Below are 15,851 nucleotides of genomic sequence, written 5' to 3'. Positions count from 1 at the left end.
GAGTATATGTATATATATTTTTTAAATAGATCTACATTTCACAAATATTATATTTTTCATCATTAAAAACATTATTGGCATTCAAAATATTAATAAATTATAAATTTTATAACATTATATGTTTTTAACGTTAAATATTGTAGATCTAGTTCTAAAATTCTAAAGCCTACATATAGATAAAAATGCCCACCATTAATCTGATTACATGGACTATTTTTTATATAACATAACTGGCAGATAAATATAAACAAGTTCCTTTTTAACACGCAAACTCACTATAAAGAATAAATATTAGACATACAGAGACAGTGACAGAGATATTTAGACACTTATAGACGTCTACTTAGTCTTAGCAGACAACTTCTAACCTCTTTTACTATTGTAAGCTATTGTCGTTTTCACATATGATTGAATAGATCCAGGTGTAGCATATCAGGCCAGGCATATGTGAAATAGATGTAGATTTTACTAGATTATTGTAGATCTAAATAAAATAGTAAATCAACTAGATCTAGAATAGATCTAGAAATGATAAATGAGTCTTAGATCTATGAGTAAATCTAAATTTTGACATATTTCTAAGAACAAGAAGATTCGAACAATCTTAACTTTAAACTTACAATGAGTTCAAAAAATCAATGACATCATTTTGTATAGAATAGTAATACTAGTAATAGTATAGATCTACTGATCTACTATTAATTAGTACTAATGATCTAGGTCTAGAAAACTAATAAGTCTAATAGTAATAGTAATAATAGAAAATCTACTATCTAGTAGATCTATATCTAGATTTTACTTAATTTTGAGTATTTAGTTAGACTGTAAATATTTAAAATTCTAGATTGATAGTTGATACACAACAGTGCCACAGTGAGAGAAGATATAGATCAAGAATGTAATATTTAATTTAGATAATTAGATCATCAACATGGCTACCAATACCCAAGTCTACTGAACCTGTTGTGATGACACTGATCACCCTGCTAGTGAAACATGGTCCACCTACTCTTGGTAGCAAAAAAAGTAGAATATTTTCCACCTTCAAAGCTTAAGTCAGATTCTTAAAATAAGGTGGCACAAAAAAAATAACCAACAAGGAAGTCTTGCGAAGAGCAGGATATCAGGATTTCTGTGCTTTTATCAGTAGCAGATGCCTTGGCTGGCTTGGATATGTTCACAGAATGCAGCACAACAATATTGCATGTTGACATAATAGAAGGCAGGAGAGCTGCAGTTCATCCACTTTTAAGGTATACTGATGTATGCAAGCACTACACGAAACTCTTCAGAATCAACACCAATAGTTTGGAGAAACACTGGATATATCCACATGGACAGCAAGCAGGGTCCTGGATTGCAGATGGTACACGCAACATAAGTAGGAAAAAGGGTGAAAATGCTGTTGATTACAGATTCAAAGAGAAAAAATTATCTCTCGAGATGTGAAATGATACAGAGAGGCATTTACTTAGTATCTGGATCTATATAATATTTAGATCTATAATTGCTTCTACTAAACTATGATGCTAAAGCAGTTTGAATTTTCATATAGTTTTCTTTTGAGGTGGTTTTGCTGGCGCTAGGTTGTGTCGATAGGCGTAAAAAAAATGGGCTATTTAATTAGCATATATTTAGCACACCCCTAAGCCTGGACCTGCATCATAGACTGTCTCAGGACTTAACTGAAGTAGTTAGAGATCAGATGTCTTATATGTAACCCTGTTAGTCACTAATAATTAATTAATTCCCATTCACTCTTGCACTTTTTTACCAGAACTAGAATCTACAGGGAAGGTCCAAAATTATTTGTAAATGTTTTCTCATAGATCCCCAATCTATTCTGAAACTTCATGCACTTTATATGTTTGTCTAAATAAGTGTAGACTCATAAACTTTTGACATTTATTATAGGCATCAACTGTAGTAAATGTAAAATCCTGGTTAGAGAAACCTAATGAAACCTAGAATAGTTAGTTTAATAGTTAATTTAGTTTTTAATTAGTGATTTTTCAATTTATCTAGAAAACTAGTCAAGTAAAAATTTGTAAAAATCATATAAAAAGCTGATTGGCATAGAGGCTTGGAGCTCAAATTTGCATTCTAACTCGAACACCTAAAGGCAGCACAGAAACCCCCCAGATACCCACAATAGAAATTGTAGCAGAGCTCTGAACATGAAAGAATAAAAATAAAAAAAATACTTTAATAAAAGTTTTTTTTAATTGTTAAATTATTATTTTTTTAATTATATTTTTTCTATTTCTAACATTTGGTTAATGACTTTCTTTTTTTTTTTTTTTTTTTTTGCTTGCTAGGTCTAACTTACAATTTGAAATGGCTTCTCAACCAGCGTATCTCCATGGTCGAGGGAGGGGCAGAGGGACAAGAAATCAAAATGTTAACCATACATCACATTCGTATGGGCAGTTTCAAACACCAAATGGCAATAGTCCTGTGAGGCCTGGTCAGAAACTCTTATCTAACAATGGACTGGCTGTTTCAAGTCCCACAAGTCCCAGTGGTGAAAATCGTTTGGAAGCTTGTAAGCCTTTTTTTTTCTAGTTTTTATTGACCAAATTATTTTTTAAACTTTGTGAAAAAATATTTTTGAAAATGTAAAAGTGATTGGCCTGTTTTTATTTTGTTTTTCAATTAATACAGCATTAAAATCTGTGGAAGATATGTTTGCTGAAGCTAGAAACAAGCATATGGAGTCTGCGCAGCGTCACTTAACCAACACTGAAGCAGAACTGGATGAATCAGAAGATGAAGAAGATATTGGAAGCCTGGTACTTGATGGTGTTTTTCAGTCATATTCAAAAACATTTGGTAAGTTCCTTCAAAATATTTGAGAAAAGAAGTCAGTTTTTTACATATTAACTAGTGCTACTACAGAATGTATAAATGTATATCCACAGACTCTGGAAATAGAAATGATGTACAGTCTGCTCAGGAGAAACTTCTGCATTCTTTCAGATCTGGAACTTCAGCTTGTCTAGTGTGCATTGAAACTATTAAAAAAGAAGAAGCGGTAGGTCCTTTTCAATGATGGAAATCAATTTTCATGGGCACGACATGGCCTAAATTGTGCTGATGTGCAGAAAACCCAAAATACCAAATACCAATCAATTTTCAAGTTAAAAGATCTAGATAATGAGAGATATTTTGCATTTATCTTGGAAAATACATTATACTAAATAATTATGTCCAAATCTTTTTTTTTTAAGATCTGGAATTGCTATGGATGTTTCTGTATGTTCCACATTACTTGTATACAAAAGTGGGTAAGAGAAGGAGTTTATCAAAAGCAGTACAGCTCTGGTGACTTTATTCAAGAGAAATCAAGTACACCAATCTCCTGGCATTGGTAAGTGTACTGTTCAGTGATCACTTTTGAGATTGCATTTTGAATAATTTAAACTCAAGCAACAAGAATAACAAGGTAAATCCAAATATTGGAATGAAGTAAAAATCAGGATACTAATTAAAATACAAACTAAATGAACATTAAACTGGTAGAATGTTAGTACAATAAACTGATGGGCCAGGACTAAGACTAGAGTGACCAAATTAATTCACACTGGTCTCCTTTTATAGTATTTAAGTAGATTTTCAAACCTTTCTTAGAAGGTTCTTCCTCTTGCCAGTCAGATTTGTCTACATATTGTTACGACGTGGGAGTGAGCTAAAGAAAAGAACTCACTGATCCTAGGGTTGCTGGTATCTCTCTAATTGCAGAAGAACAATCCAACTATAAACAGTCAATGCTCCCAGTAAAAAGAAATAGTTAGTTTCACAATACTCCAATTGAAATGTATATATCCTGATTTATTAACACAAATTAAAGAAAAACAATCCTCAGTCGAGAAATCAATGGTCATAACTCAAGTTCCTTAACACTTCAGCACACTTACTCAGGTCATTTTCACTCCACAGCATAAACAAAATTCAAATAGTTCGTACTTGGAAAAATGGTTAGTCAGGAGGAGTAACAGGTTTACAATAATATACATACAAGTTTCCTCTCATTAAATTTTTGCCTCTGCTACAAGATTCACTAATAATTAAAACATTTTCTCTTTTACATGTGACAGATGTAGTAATGAATTTTAACATAACAACTATACAACTTTAATTATTTGTAATTGCTACCATTTTCAGCCCTAAATGCAGACATGAATATTCTCAGAATGAAAGCCCAACAAAATACTTTTGTTTCTGTGGTAAAGTGGAGAATCCAAAATTTGATCCTTGGTTTGTACCTCATTCTTGTGGTGCAGTGTGTGGACGTAAACTTCAACCACACTGTGGACACACATGCCTGTTATTATGCCATCCAGGTAACAAGCGTTTTTGTTTTTTTTTTAACAAAATTGAATCATCTAATTATTTTTAGTGAAAATTGTATGTGTTATACCAGCAAAGGTTTAGCCTTATTGGGTAAAGAAACCTCTGACATCGCTAGAGCCTTCATACAACTAGAAGAAGCATCTTGACCAGCAGGACTTGAGGTCAATGACAGTAAAACCAAGTACATCACAATGACAAGAGACAATCAAACAGAGGGACAAAATATCAAAATCAAAGACCACGAATTTGAAAACGTCCAAACTTTCAAATATCTAGGAAGTACTATTAATTTCAAAAATGACCTACTAACAGAAATAAAGGAAAGAATAGCAGCAGGCAACAGGGCATTTTATAGCACCCACCATTTACTTAAGAGCAAAATGATTTCAAGTAAAACCAAGAAAATAATATACAAAACTATAATAAGACCAGCAGCAATGTATGGAAGTGAGACCTGGACACTGACAAAGACATCTGAAAATTTACTTAACACTTGGGAAAGAAAAATTCTTAGGAAAATCTATGGTGCCATACAGGATGAAACAGGGTGGAGGACACACACTAACCATGAGTTATATCAATTATATGAAGACCCATCAATAGTGAACGAAATAAAAAAGAACAGACTACGTTGGGCAGGTCACCTTGAAAGAATGTCAGACAACAGAGGGGCGAAAATCGTATACAGGCAAAAACCAAAAGGCAGGCGACCCAAAGGCAGACCCCGAATGCGATGGATAGATGACGTGGAAGCAGATCTGAAGCAGCTAGGGGTTAGGGCGTGGAGACGAAAGGCCCAGGAGAGATCTGAATGGAAGGATGTGTTAAAGCAGGCCAGAGCCCTCCATGGGCTGTAGTGCCACTGGGATGAAACCTGGTCTTTCTCTGATCATGAACCTGTTTTAAAATGGCTTTCAGATCACATTCATATATTCACACAAGCTATTGCTTAACTAGCCTTGCTTTTTTTTAGTGGCACACTTTTAAAATGTTAAATTAAACGTTCAGAAAATGTCAGATGTTATCAAAGGTACTTGAAGAGATATTGCACAAACAGGACAGTAGGCTTCATCTTTCACATGCCCAAATAATGAGCTTTTAGAATTCAAATAGCTCATATGTACCATATTTTACTATCAGGGAGAGACAAAATGTACCATGTATAATAATATTAGTGTAGTTAATGTAGTTTTTTTACTTTTTTTTTTTAACTTTACTTTGTAGTTCTAAACGTGATGTCATGTTATCATTGTATTGATAAACCTTTGCTCAGATTACATTATTTCTGACATTTTCAGGTGCCTGTCCACCTTGTCCTATGACAGTAGCGTCTACTTGTTATTGTGAGAAAAGCTCGCCAAGGATGGTCAGGTGTAGTGCCAAGTCCTGGTCATGTGGCAAGACATGTGGACGTCTCTTGTCCTGCAAACAACACAAGTGCACTCAGACTTGTCACTCTGGTAATTGTCTAAATTCCATGGCAACCGTGTTATATTTATATCATCAGTATCTTGGTTATTACCTCTAAAACTATTCTTTGTATTGTTAAAGGAGAATTGTACATGTATGAAGTAAAATACAAATTTAAGGATTTTTGTATCAGAAGTATTATTATTATTCTTTTATTGTCTTTCTTTCACCCTTTTTAAAATTTATTGTAGACTTGTATACTTTTTTCAGGTGTTTGTCCACCTTGTGTTAAAACCAGTTTTCATCCATGTCTCTGTGGTAAGGACAAAGCTGAAAGACCTTGTGATTCTATTTCTTGGCACTGTGATAAAGTGAGTTAGTGCAAGAAATAAGGTTCTTGGTAGCTAAAACAGAGATTCTACTTCCATAAAACTTAGTTTTTTATTTCATTTTGCAGACATATTTTTTTGTGTTTCTTTCTGTGTTGTTAAGGATAAAAGCTGTGCTGCTTTAAAAAAAACAAAAACATATTTATAAACTTTTTATGTATTTCGTTTTTTAGCAATTGTTTTAAAATATAACTATTTCAGATGTGTGGTAAACCTTTAAATTGTGGTAATCATGTTTGTGAAGTTGTTTGTCATGATGGCAAATGTGGCAGTTGCCCTCGTTCTGGTCTCAGGAAATGTCCCTGTGGGAAAACAGGTAATAATAAGTACATTTTATTTCATGGGACCATCACTAATTAACAGCTCTTAGCCAGGCCAACCTTGAGAAATAAAAGCAGTCATTGAAAATGGGAAGTAAAGTAAAATTCCCCTTTCAGACCTTGCGCTCTATGTGGTAGATGATGTATAGGTCATTTGTTTCTGTGGCCAGCACAACGACCAACCGCCTTTACTTTTCCTTAACTAATGTCAGGTACCCTTTAGAGCTGGGTGGACTCAGAGGAACCCAAAATTCCCGAAATTAAAAGTCCCAGGATTCGAACCCAGGACCCCCGGTTCAGAAGGCAAGTGCTTTACCACTCAGCCACAGTGCTTTTAAAACATGAATTAGATTTTGACAGAGCTTTTACAATCTTGCTTTTTTCTTAGATGTTGGAAAAATAGGTTATGTTTTAATTTCTGACATCCAATTAGCAAGTCAAGTTGAAGAGAACTTTAGTTTTCCAGACCTGCCTACCTAAAAAGGCCAAATGTGTAACACTGATGGTCAAAATGTGTATTTTCTACTGATGAACTGATGAAAAGTTTTTTAAAAAAAAAGTCACGTTGGTGTAGCAGCTAAAAGAACGGTACCAACCTACCACTCTCGGGATCTTCATTTCCCTTTTTCATTTCTCAAAAATATCATCCATTGACCTTCCCTATCAAAGTAATAAATGAGGTAGTCTTGGTCTTCAACTCAACTTTATAATCTATTTAATTTCTCCATTTAGAGTATAAACTTCCATGTACTGAAGACATTCCAACCTGTGGTGATACGTGTGGTAAGCCTCTAGCATGTAGTCAGCATACCTGTACTGGCAGGTGCCATTTAGGAGAATGTGGCCAGGTTGGTCAATTTTTCTACTTTCAAAACACTTTTTTTTTTGTAAGCCTTAGTAATTATTTCTTTGACCATTAAATAGATTTTCCCTCTGAGTATTTATATATTGTAGGCTGTTTGTTTTCTTTGTTTTTTTGTTTTTTTTTAATTTCTTACTCTATTTAACTTTATTTGTTCTTTTTAAAATAAAATTCTTAGCTTTTCTCTAGTATACATCATTTTACTAAGTAGAGTAACAAGGAGTGTTTACCACAGCACTGAATTTGATATGTTTTGAAAGAAGATACTAAAACTATTAAATTCCATTTCAAGAACTATTTTAGGCTTTAAAAAGATTCTAAAAATGTTTGATAATAATAGAGAAAATTAACTGGGAGGGCTTGTTGAAAGGGGTGCAAATTTGTTTTTTTTTAAATTCATATTTGAATGATATTTTCGCTTACTTTTGCTGAGAAAATTTTTGGACTACCAGACTAAACTAGCAACTCTCTTGTCAATAACTAATAACGTTTCTTTTGCCAGTGTATGCAAATGTCTGTGAAGAAATGTCGATGTGGGCAGCGGCAGAAGGAGGTTCCCTGTGCTAAAGAGTTTTTGTGTGAGAAGAAATGTAGCAACATGAGAAACTGTGGTGTCCACAAATGTAACAGAAAAGTTAGTTCTCTACATCATTTGAGGATAGTTACAACTATTGCATAATTCCTGCATACACTTACTTCATATTACAGCAGAAATTAATTAACTTGTCATTATTTTTCAGACCAGAAACAAGCTAAAAATTATTTTTTTTTAACATTGTGCTGTTGGGGCCATCAAATTCAAGCTAATAAAAATTATCATGTTCACATTTTGCACAACTTGAATATATTACAATTGTCTTAGAAAGACAGGAAGCGGTGGACAGTGAAAAACATGGGCCTCAGCTCTGGAAGAAAAGTGTGGCATAGGAAAAATGGCCAGCTCCTCTACCACCAAAGAGAAAGCCACCTCAACCTGTGATAGTTGTGGACGGGAGTGTCTCTCCAAAATAGGCTCCACAGTCATATGAAAAGTGTTCAAGATGAACCATAGTCATTCTATGATTGAAGGAGGACAACTCTAACATATAAAATATATGTGACTTTCTAGTCCTTTAAGTTTCAATATGTCTTATGTATCATTCTGTCAAGAAATGCTACGTCCTTGAAAAAAAATGTAGTTCCCATGATAGCTCAACTCTCTTTTAGGTAGAGCTTATATAGTTAACCAGTTTAAATTGCTACACATCACCATGTATTTCATGTACATAGTTGGCAAACAATTTTATTTTGGATTTTAACAAAAATGCCATTCAGTCCTAGGAATCATTCTGAGCTTTCGTACCATTTTTTTTTCATTTACTGATGTAGTGCTGTGATGGAAATTGTCCAAGTTGTGAACAAGTTTGTGGGAAAACTTTAAAATGTAGAAATCATAAGTGTGCTAGCAGGTGTCACAAAGGTTTGAAGTTTTGTTCCTTATTGCAAGTTTCAGATTCGTTTTAGCTTGAAAAAACTTTTATGTTTAGTTAATGGTTAATTTCATTTTCAAGATTTATTTTTTAAGTATTAAAAATATAATCTTTTTCTGTTACATCCACAAACCATTAACTGAACTCCTTTGCAATTTCTGTCTCAGGTCCCTGCTATCCATGTCCATTAACAGTTAGTGTCACATGTAACTGCCAGGCTACCAAAATTTCTGTTCCGTGTGGAAAGGAGCGTCAGACTAAGCCTCCACGTTGTAATATACCTTGCCAGTAAGTAGCTTTGTACTTAACTGTGGTTTTATTTGGATACTATCTGGAATTTGTAAATTGAGTTTCTCTTAATAATGGCAACTTGACAACAAAAAGTAATTATTTTGTAACATCTAATCTTGTGAACTATTCCCTCAGATTTTATTTCAGCTTATGGCTCAATTAAAAATGATACTTAAGTTGAGGAAGAATTTTTTGATAAAATATCAGAAATAAGTAAAAATCTTCTATAGGAATAATCTTTTTTTAAACCGCAACACAAATTCCCTTTGTCATTCTGTTTTTTTTTTTAAGTAACAGTTTAAAGTGGCAAAATATTCAATAAGTTTGTTTTTTCTCCAATAATTTATCAATCTCCAGAAAACCATCTGAATGTCATCATCCAGTGCGTCAGAAACATAGATGTCACTTTGGTGATTGCCCAGCATGCAACTATGTGTGTGGACAAAAGCTGGACAAATGTGAGCACACCTGCCCTGTCATGTGTCATGATGCAGTCATGACTAAAGTGGAAGACAAAGTATGTTGTTGACCTCTTGAATAGTATATTTGGATTATGTTTATCCTGTAGGTAACAGTGTAAACTCTGGCACAATACATTTAAAACTTATCTAAGCCAGCTGGCTAATAGATTATTAAATGGCCTGTAAACCAAAAAAGTATTACAAATACAATAAAGTTTTTAAAAAGTGTTTAGGTGAATTTAAAAAAATAGAGAAAAAAAAACACTAATAATGACATTTGTAGTGTAATCTTATCATAAAAATTATAAATATTTCCAGTATTCACAATCTTGAAGATAATTATTGTATTGTAAAAAAAAATAATTTTGCATGTTGAATATAGAAATTAGTTTGAATTCTTTAAGTGCTGAAGTGTTATCTTTTAAGTGTTTTTTTTCTCTAAGATTTTAAAATTTAAAATAATATATAGAATTTCTTATTATTTGTAGGCCATATTCATCTACCACAAAAAAAAAAATACATTTAGTTCCAGCAGATTATTCATATATGTATTGCCTGAGCTTAAAAATAAATATTTTTTGTTACATTTATGTATTTGCTAGATAATTCAATTTTTTTTTTAATTTTTTTATAGAGTGTTAAAGTAGGTCCTTGGGATGCTAAACCTGTGATCATTCAAAAGATAGCCAAACAATGTCCACCTTGTCAAGTGCTGATTGCTGTCCAATGTCTTGGAAAGCATGAAGTAATCTTTGAATTATTTTTTTTAGTTATAAAAACTGATTGATTTTTTCTATACATTAATAAAACTAAATAGCAATAATAAAAAAAAAAATTCTCATTAACAGTTACGATATCAAGGTATGATATTAATGGAATGCTTTCCTTTTACCAGACTAGTGAGATTCCTTGCTCCAGAGTCAAGCCATACTCGTGTGGCAGGAAATGTGGTCGTCAGTTATCCTGTGGTAACCATCTCTGTCAGCTGGACTGCCACAAAGTGACGGACATTACAGACAGTGACTTGGTAAGTAACTTAATCATCTTATTGTTGAGCACCAGCAAATAGCAGTCATTCAACAGTTCTACCTTAAATCTAATCATTTTGACTCCATTTGGAAGTCGTTTTTATACTTTTTAAATATTAATATTTGATGCCATGTATTGCATGGCTTTCCTTTTGTGGGGAGATTAACGTGTTGAGAAAAAGGAAGTAGGAGTGTCTTACTGACCCAGTATAAAAGGAATTGCCTGACACCAGCATGTATCAGTTACCTCTCTCAACACATAGACCCTTTTGACGCAGGAATAACAATGTCTCAGAAAGTTGTCTTCTAGTTCTTCATCCTCTCTGCAGTAGTGGCATCATAAATTGTCACCATTTGTAATTACACTACTGGATTGTAGACTACATTTTTATTTCCAATTTTACACTACTGGATTGTAGATTACATTTTTTCCCAATTTAATGTTTTTTCCAGTCTCTACAAATATGTGACTTGGAGGGTTTAATTAACATTTTAAACAATGTGCAAATGTTGTATTTGTACTTGGACCATATAATTTTATTTATAATTTAAAAATATTTAAGTTCACTCTATGCCTAAAATTAATAAAGCCAAAGATTTTATTTTGTGTACATTTTTGTGAAGGCAGGTGAAGAGTGTCAGAAATGTGAATCGGGATGTGAGGCCAAACGACCAGATGGCTGTTCTCACCCTTGTGTCAAGCCTTGCCACCCTCCACCCTGCCCACCATGCCACATGATGATACGCATGCGCTGTCACTGCCAGACATTGGTCAAGCACATAGAGTGTGTCAAATGGATCTCTGCTTCTAGTGCTGAGAAGGATATGCTCAAGTCTTGCGAGCAGCCCTGCCCTAAGGAGGTTAGAAATTGTGTGCCTACCTTAAGAAACATGCACATACACAATTGCTATCTCTTAGTTCTCTAATGAAATTTAAAAAAAAAAGTATTTAAAGAAGTAGAACTGGTTAAGTCTTTGATTTGTCGTACACACAACTTGACTTATTTTTACCATGTTCAGAAAGATCTTATGTAATAAAATTAAATTGGTGGCTAAGCGGTAAAGTGCTTGGCTTCAGAACGGAGGGGTCTCGAGTTAAAAAACTGGGGAAGTCTTGTAATTTGAATATCTGAATTTTTAGGCTGCCCCTGTGTCCACCTATTACTGAGGGGTGAAGTAAAGGCAGTTAGTCCTTATGTTGGCATAAATTCTCATTACCTGTTTGCATGGATGAATTTACATCATCTACTTTCAAAGATGGCAAGATCTGAACAAATAAAGAGGGAGGGTAACTTTACATTCCATACCAATAACCAATACCAATAACAAAGGTACCTTAATAATGTTATATTTGGTTGTTATCTTAGGATATAAAATATCCGGTAGAGAAAAATCACTATTGTTTCTGTACTGTTTATGTTAAATGCGTTTGTAAGTGCCATAGCTACTTATGGTTTACCCAAAAAACGCACTTATTTTTAACACTAAGTATGCATTTTTTATTACTTGAACACGATTTATAAAGCAGCCTGTTAATTGGCAACTGTCTGTGCTGTCCATGTGTGGGATTTATGTTATGTATGACTGACCTGCAGGGCTGTAACTCATGTTTTTTTATTTGTTCCTATCTTGTACTCTGCATGAATAAATGATGTTCATATTGAATGGTGCTTTTATCAATCTCTAATTGACTTTTCTTTGATTAGATGGCCTGTGGTCATCCCTGTGGAGCTACATGCCACAGTGGCAGCTGCCCCAACACTAACAAATGTGACAAGAAAGTGATATTGAAGTGTAAATGTAAAAGGATAAAGAGAGAGATCTTTTGTCGAGATAAGGACTGCACACCTAAACCAGAGTGTGACAGCAACTGTAAACCTAAAACACAGGTAAGGTATTTTCTTTTTTTTTTTTTCATAAGTTTTGATTTTTTTTTTATATATATATATATATAAAAGAACTGATAGATGCAAATGTGTAAAGCAAAAACTCATTTCTACATTGTTAATGGTGGAATGGACTGAATACTTTTCATACAATAATATATAAATGTGTACATTTTTGTTAAGGAAAGTTGAAAACATGTTGATCTATTTTGGAAATACATTGATGAATGCTGGAAACATTTTTGTTAATCGATTCTGCAAATATGTTTTGAATATCTTCTGAAAATATGGCTTGCTGCCTGGTCATATGGTATGAGCTTTAGAGTGTGGTCATGAAGTTCCTGAGCTAAAACACTATGTGCTGCAAATCCTTGCTATCATGCAGGAAGTTAATCTTCATTTCTGAAGGGATGTCTGAATTTTTGTTGATATTGTGAAAAATTCACTGAATGCTAAAGTTAATTACAAACAAGGTTCAATTAATTTATTTATAACTTAACATGGCTTATCTTTTGATTGATGGTCTTTCTTTGTTTAGAATTTAGATGACATGGCCAAGATCAAAGAGAAAGAAGATCTGAAAAAACAAGAGGCTGAGCTACAGGAATATGAGAGAATGATGAGAGGTCGCAAAAAGAAGCCAAGAAAGCATAAAGAGGAAGCGATTGAAGAGTCTTTCTTCAGTAAATATAAACTACATATCCTCTTCTCCTTAAGTGTGCTAACAGCATCTTCTGTAGCTGTGTACCTGGCATATGTTTAAAATTAGAAATGAATATATTGTTTTTTGTTAATATTGTGTTATATATTCAAATGATATTAGAATATCCTAGTGTCAAGCATTTTTTCTTATTAGGTATATATTGGATTTTAGTGAAGATATTTTTACATAAATTGTTGAATTTGTTCTCATTTTAATTCAGTTCTTGTTTTCTAAGCATTTCATTGTACATTAGTTGCTGATGTACAAAGACATTTAATAGAAGTTGGACTGAGAGTTTTGTTCTTTAAGATGCAAGTTACTTCTCAAATTGATTTAAATCTCGTAACATTTTTCCATGCCTCATATGAGCAATGTGTATCCCAGTAAGTCTTGTGATTTTGTTTGTATTTAACCTTTTTTTTGCTTGTTTCAATTTATTATGATTTAAATAAAAATGTGTAAATGATGTAAATAGTTATTGGTACGGTATATCTTAGGTTCTGTTGTTTTAATGTTGAACTGGTTGAAACTAGCACCTTATTATTCATTCATTAAAAAAAATAAACTTACTTTTTTTTGTTTTGGTTAAAATCAAATGAACATCCAAAGCATGCAAGAATTACTGTAAGATTTTAGTTGGGGTAGTGAGTGTAGCTGGCTAAAGAACAGCGTTCTGTCCATTGTCAACAATAATATCTAAAATCTTTACCTAGACATAATCAAAAAAAGTTGATTACTTTTTTCCATGTATATGTCATTAAATTTATGATTCATAATTCATTCTTTTTTAAAATAGTATCTTGATGCAAAGTGACTCAACAGGAAATGATTGCATTGCATAGTTTTAAGAACTACAACAAAAAGATGTCTAAATTGTATTGTCAACATTCTTGAGCAGCTTATTTAGCATTTAAATTTAGAAGAAAATATGTATTTGTCCTCTTTACAAAAAGAATATGCTTTTATATTTATTCTGTTTTTTTTAAAACAGTAAATTGTCCCAATATAGCTACTTCCTTAAGCTTTTATTTATAATACAATAGTTTGTTGATAAACAGAAAAGTTTGCTGTCATTGGAAGACTATGGTCCCTAATAATCAAGTCATAAATACAATTTGAATGTTCATAAAAATTAGCAGCTTGTCTCTGCTGTTGAGAACAAGCCGGAATGGACCTCATTCACCAATCGTTAATAAACACATTTAGCCACGTCATAATATTGATAAAACGATGAAAACTATGTATCACGTGACAGCCTTTACGGATTACATAATTTGTATAGAAGATATAGAGAATCACGTGGCTAATTGTTGTTTGTTTACGATTGGTGAATGTGGTCCATTACAGCATTTCGCATCCTGTTAACCATTGTCATAATTTATAGGTATTAATTTATTTGTTTTGATTATATTAAGACTCATTTTAAGTTATTTTAGTTTCTTTTCTGTGACCATAATTTGTACTTCTTTAATTTTTAGATTCCTTCTTGTTTCTATTCTTCCACTTGGCGATCTAGGATAGGTTTACAGAACCTGATAAAATTATATGTACTGTCATATTGTCCAATTTTTTAGCACAAAAACGTAGTGGATTTTTATTTTTAACTATTGGAAGTTCAAAACTGCTGTTTCAATTCTAGATTTTGTCTTTCAGTAATTATTTCTTGTCACTCAGTGTCCATCCAAAATTGATTTTTAATTATTATTGCTTGTGTTTGTTGGTTAGACTACATCTCTACAAATGTTTTTCATTCAACTATTGTTATTGGAGGAGGCGCGGTGGCTGAGCGGTAAAGCGCTTGGCTTCCGAACCGGGGTTTGAATCCTGGTGAAGACTGGGATTTTTAATTCCGACATCTTCGGGCGCCTCTGAGTCCACCTGTCATTAGCTAGGGAAAAGTAAAGGCGGTTAGTCGTTGTGCTGGCCACATGACATCCTTGTTAACCGTAGGCCACAGAAACAGATGACCTTTACATCATCTGCACTATAGACCACAAGGTCTGAAAGGAGAACTTTACTTTTACTGTTATTGGAAGGGGTTTCATTATTCTCTTCATTTGGTTCCTGAGGAAGTGTGCAGTTAAATCAAACTGTTACATAAAATAAATAGTTCATTGTCATTACAAACTGTGATGAGATTAATCTTGAGTGAATAATTGTATTTCATTAAGTTTTTAATTGTTGAAAATAAAGTTTTAATCCAACGTAACATTATATATTTTTTATTTGTGATCTTTAAATAGTTTTAGTTTTTATTGTTTTGCAGACAGATTTTGTTCAACAAAGGACATTATCAGTTTTAATACTATGGAAAGTCAACAAATCATTATCTTCAGTCAAAAAAACTTTACCTTCAACAAATATATTAGCAATAGGACTGGTGAACTTAATTATTATTCCCTCAATATATTATGATGATAGTTGATGGAACTAGTTTATAATGACATTGCAAGCTAGTATAATCAAAGTATCTACTACCTTAGTGTATCATTATTGAAATAAACAAGTATTGATAGATACAAAATGTTTTTCTAATTATTTTTTTTTAGAACTTAATAAGAATGTCCATATTTCTTGGTTGTTGTTTAATGTACATTTTTTGTTTTTAAGTTATTTATGGGTGCAAACTAATTTTTCAAAACAGACTTCTTTGTTATCTAGGTAGAACAGTTGAATCAC

The 15,851-nt window shown here is 32.8% G+C and overlaps 1 protein-coding gene across 1 annotated transcript; it reads left to right on the top strand.

Moving 5' to 3' along the window:
- Window positions 1-224: 224 nt before the first annotated feature.
- LOC106076090 (NF-X1-type zinc finger protein NFXL1-like) lies at window positions 225-15,381 on the top strand. The gene is made up of 19 exons (XM_056038541.1): window positions 225-381; window positions 2,319-2,545; window positions 2,665-2,832; window positions 2,922-3,034; window positions 3,231-3,370; window positions 4,165-4,343; window positions 5,652-5,813; window positions 6,034-6,134; window positions 6,354-6,468; window positions 7,205-7,320; window positions 7,837-7,968; window positions 8,703-8,793; window positions 8,971-9,091; window positions 9,452-9,611; window positions 10,190-10,300; window positions 10,451-10,582; window positions 11,208-11,444; window positions 12,290-12,472; window positions 13,008-15,381. Exons 2-19 carry the CDS (start codon window positions 2,338-2,340, stop codon window positions 13,230-13,232), a joined length of 2,694 nt encoding a protein of 897 aa, XP_055894516.1. The 5' UTR covers window positions 225-381; window positions 2,319-2,337; the 3' UTR covers window positions 13,233-15,381.
- Window positions 15,382-15,851: the final 470 nt, after the last annotated feature.

Source organism: Biomphalaria glabrata, chromosome 8, assembly GCF_947242115.1.
Source record: "Biomphalaria glabrata chromosome 8, xgBioGlab47.1, whole genome shotgun sequence".
Lineage (NCBI taxonomy): Eukaryota > Metazoa > Mollusca > Gastropoda > Planorbidae > Biomphalaria > Biomphalaria glabrata.
This window is presented reverse-complemented; position numbering and strand designations above follow the sequence as displayed.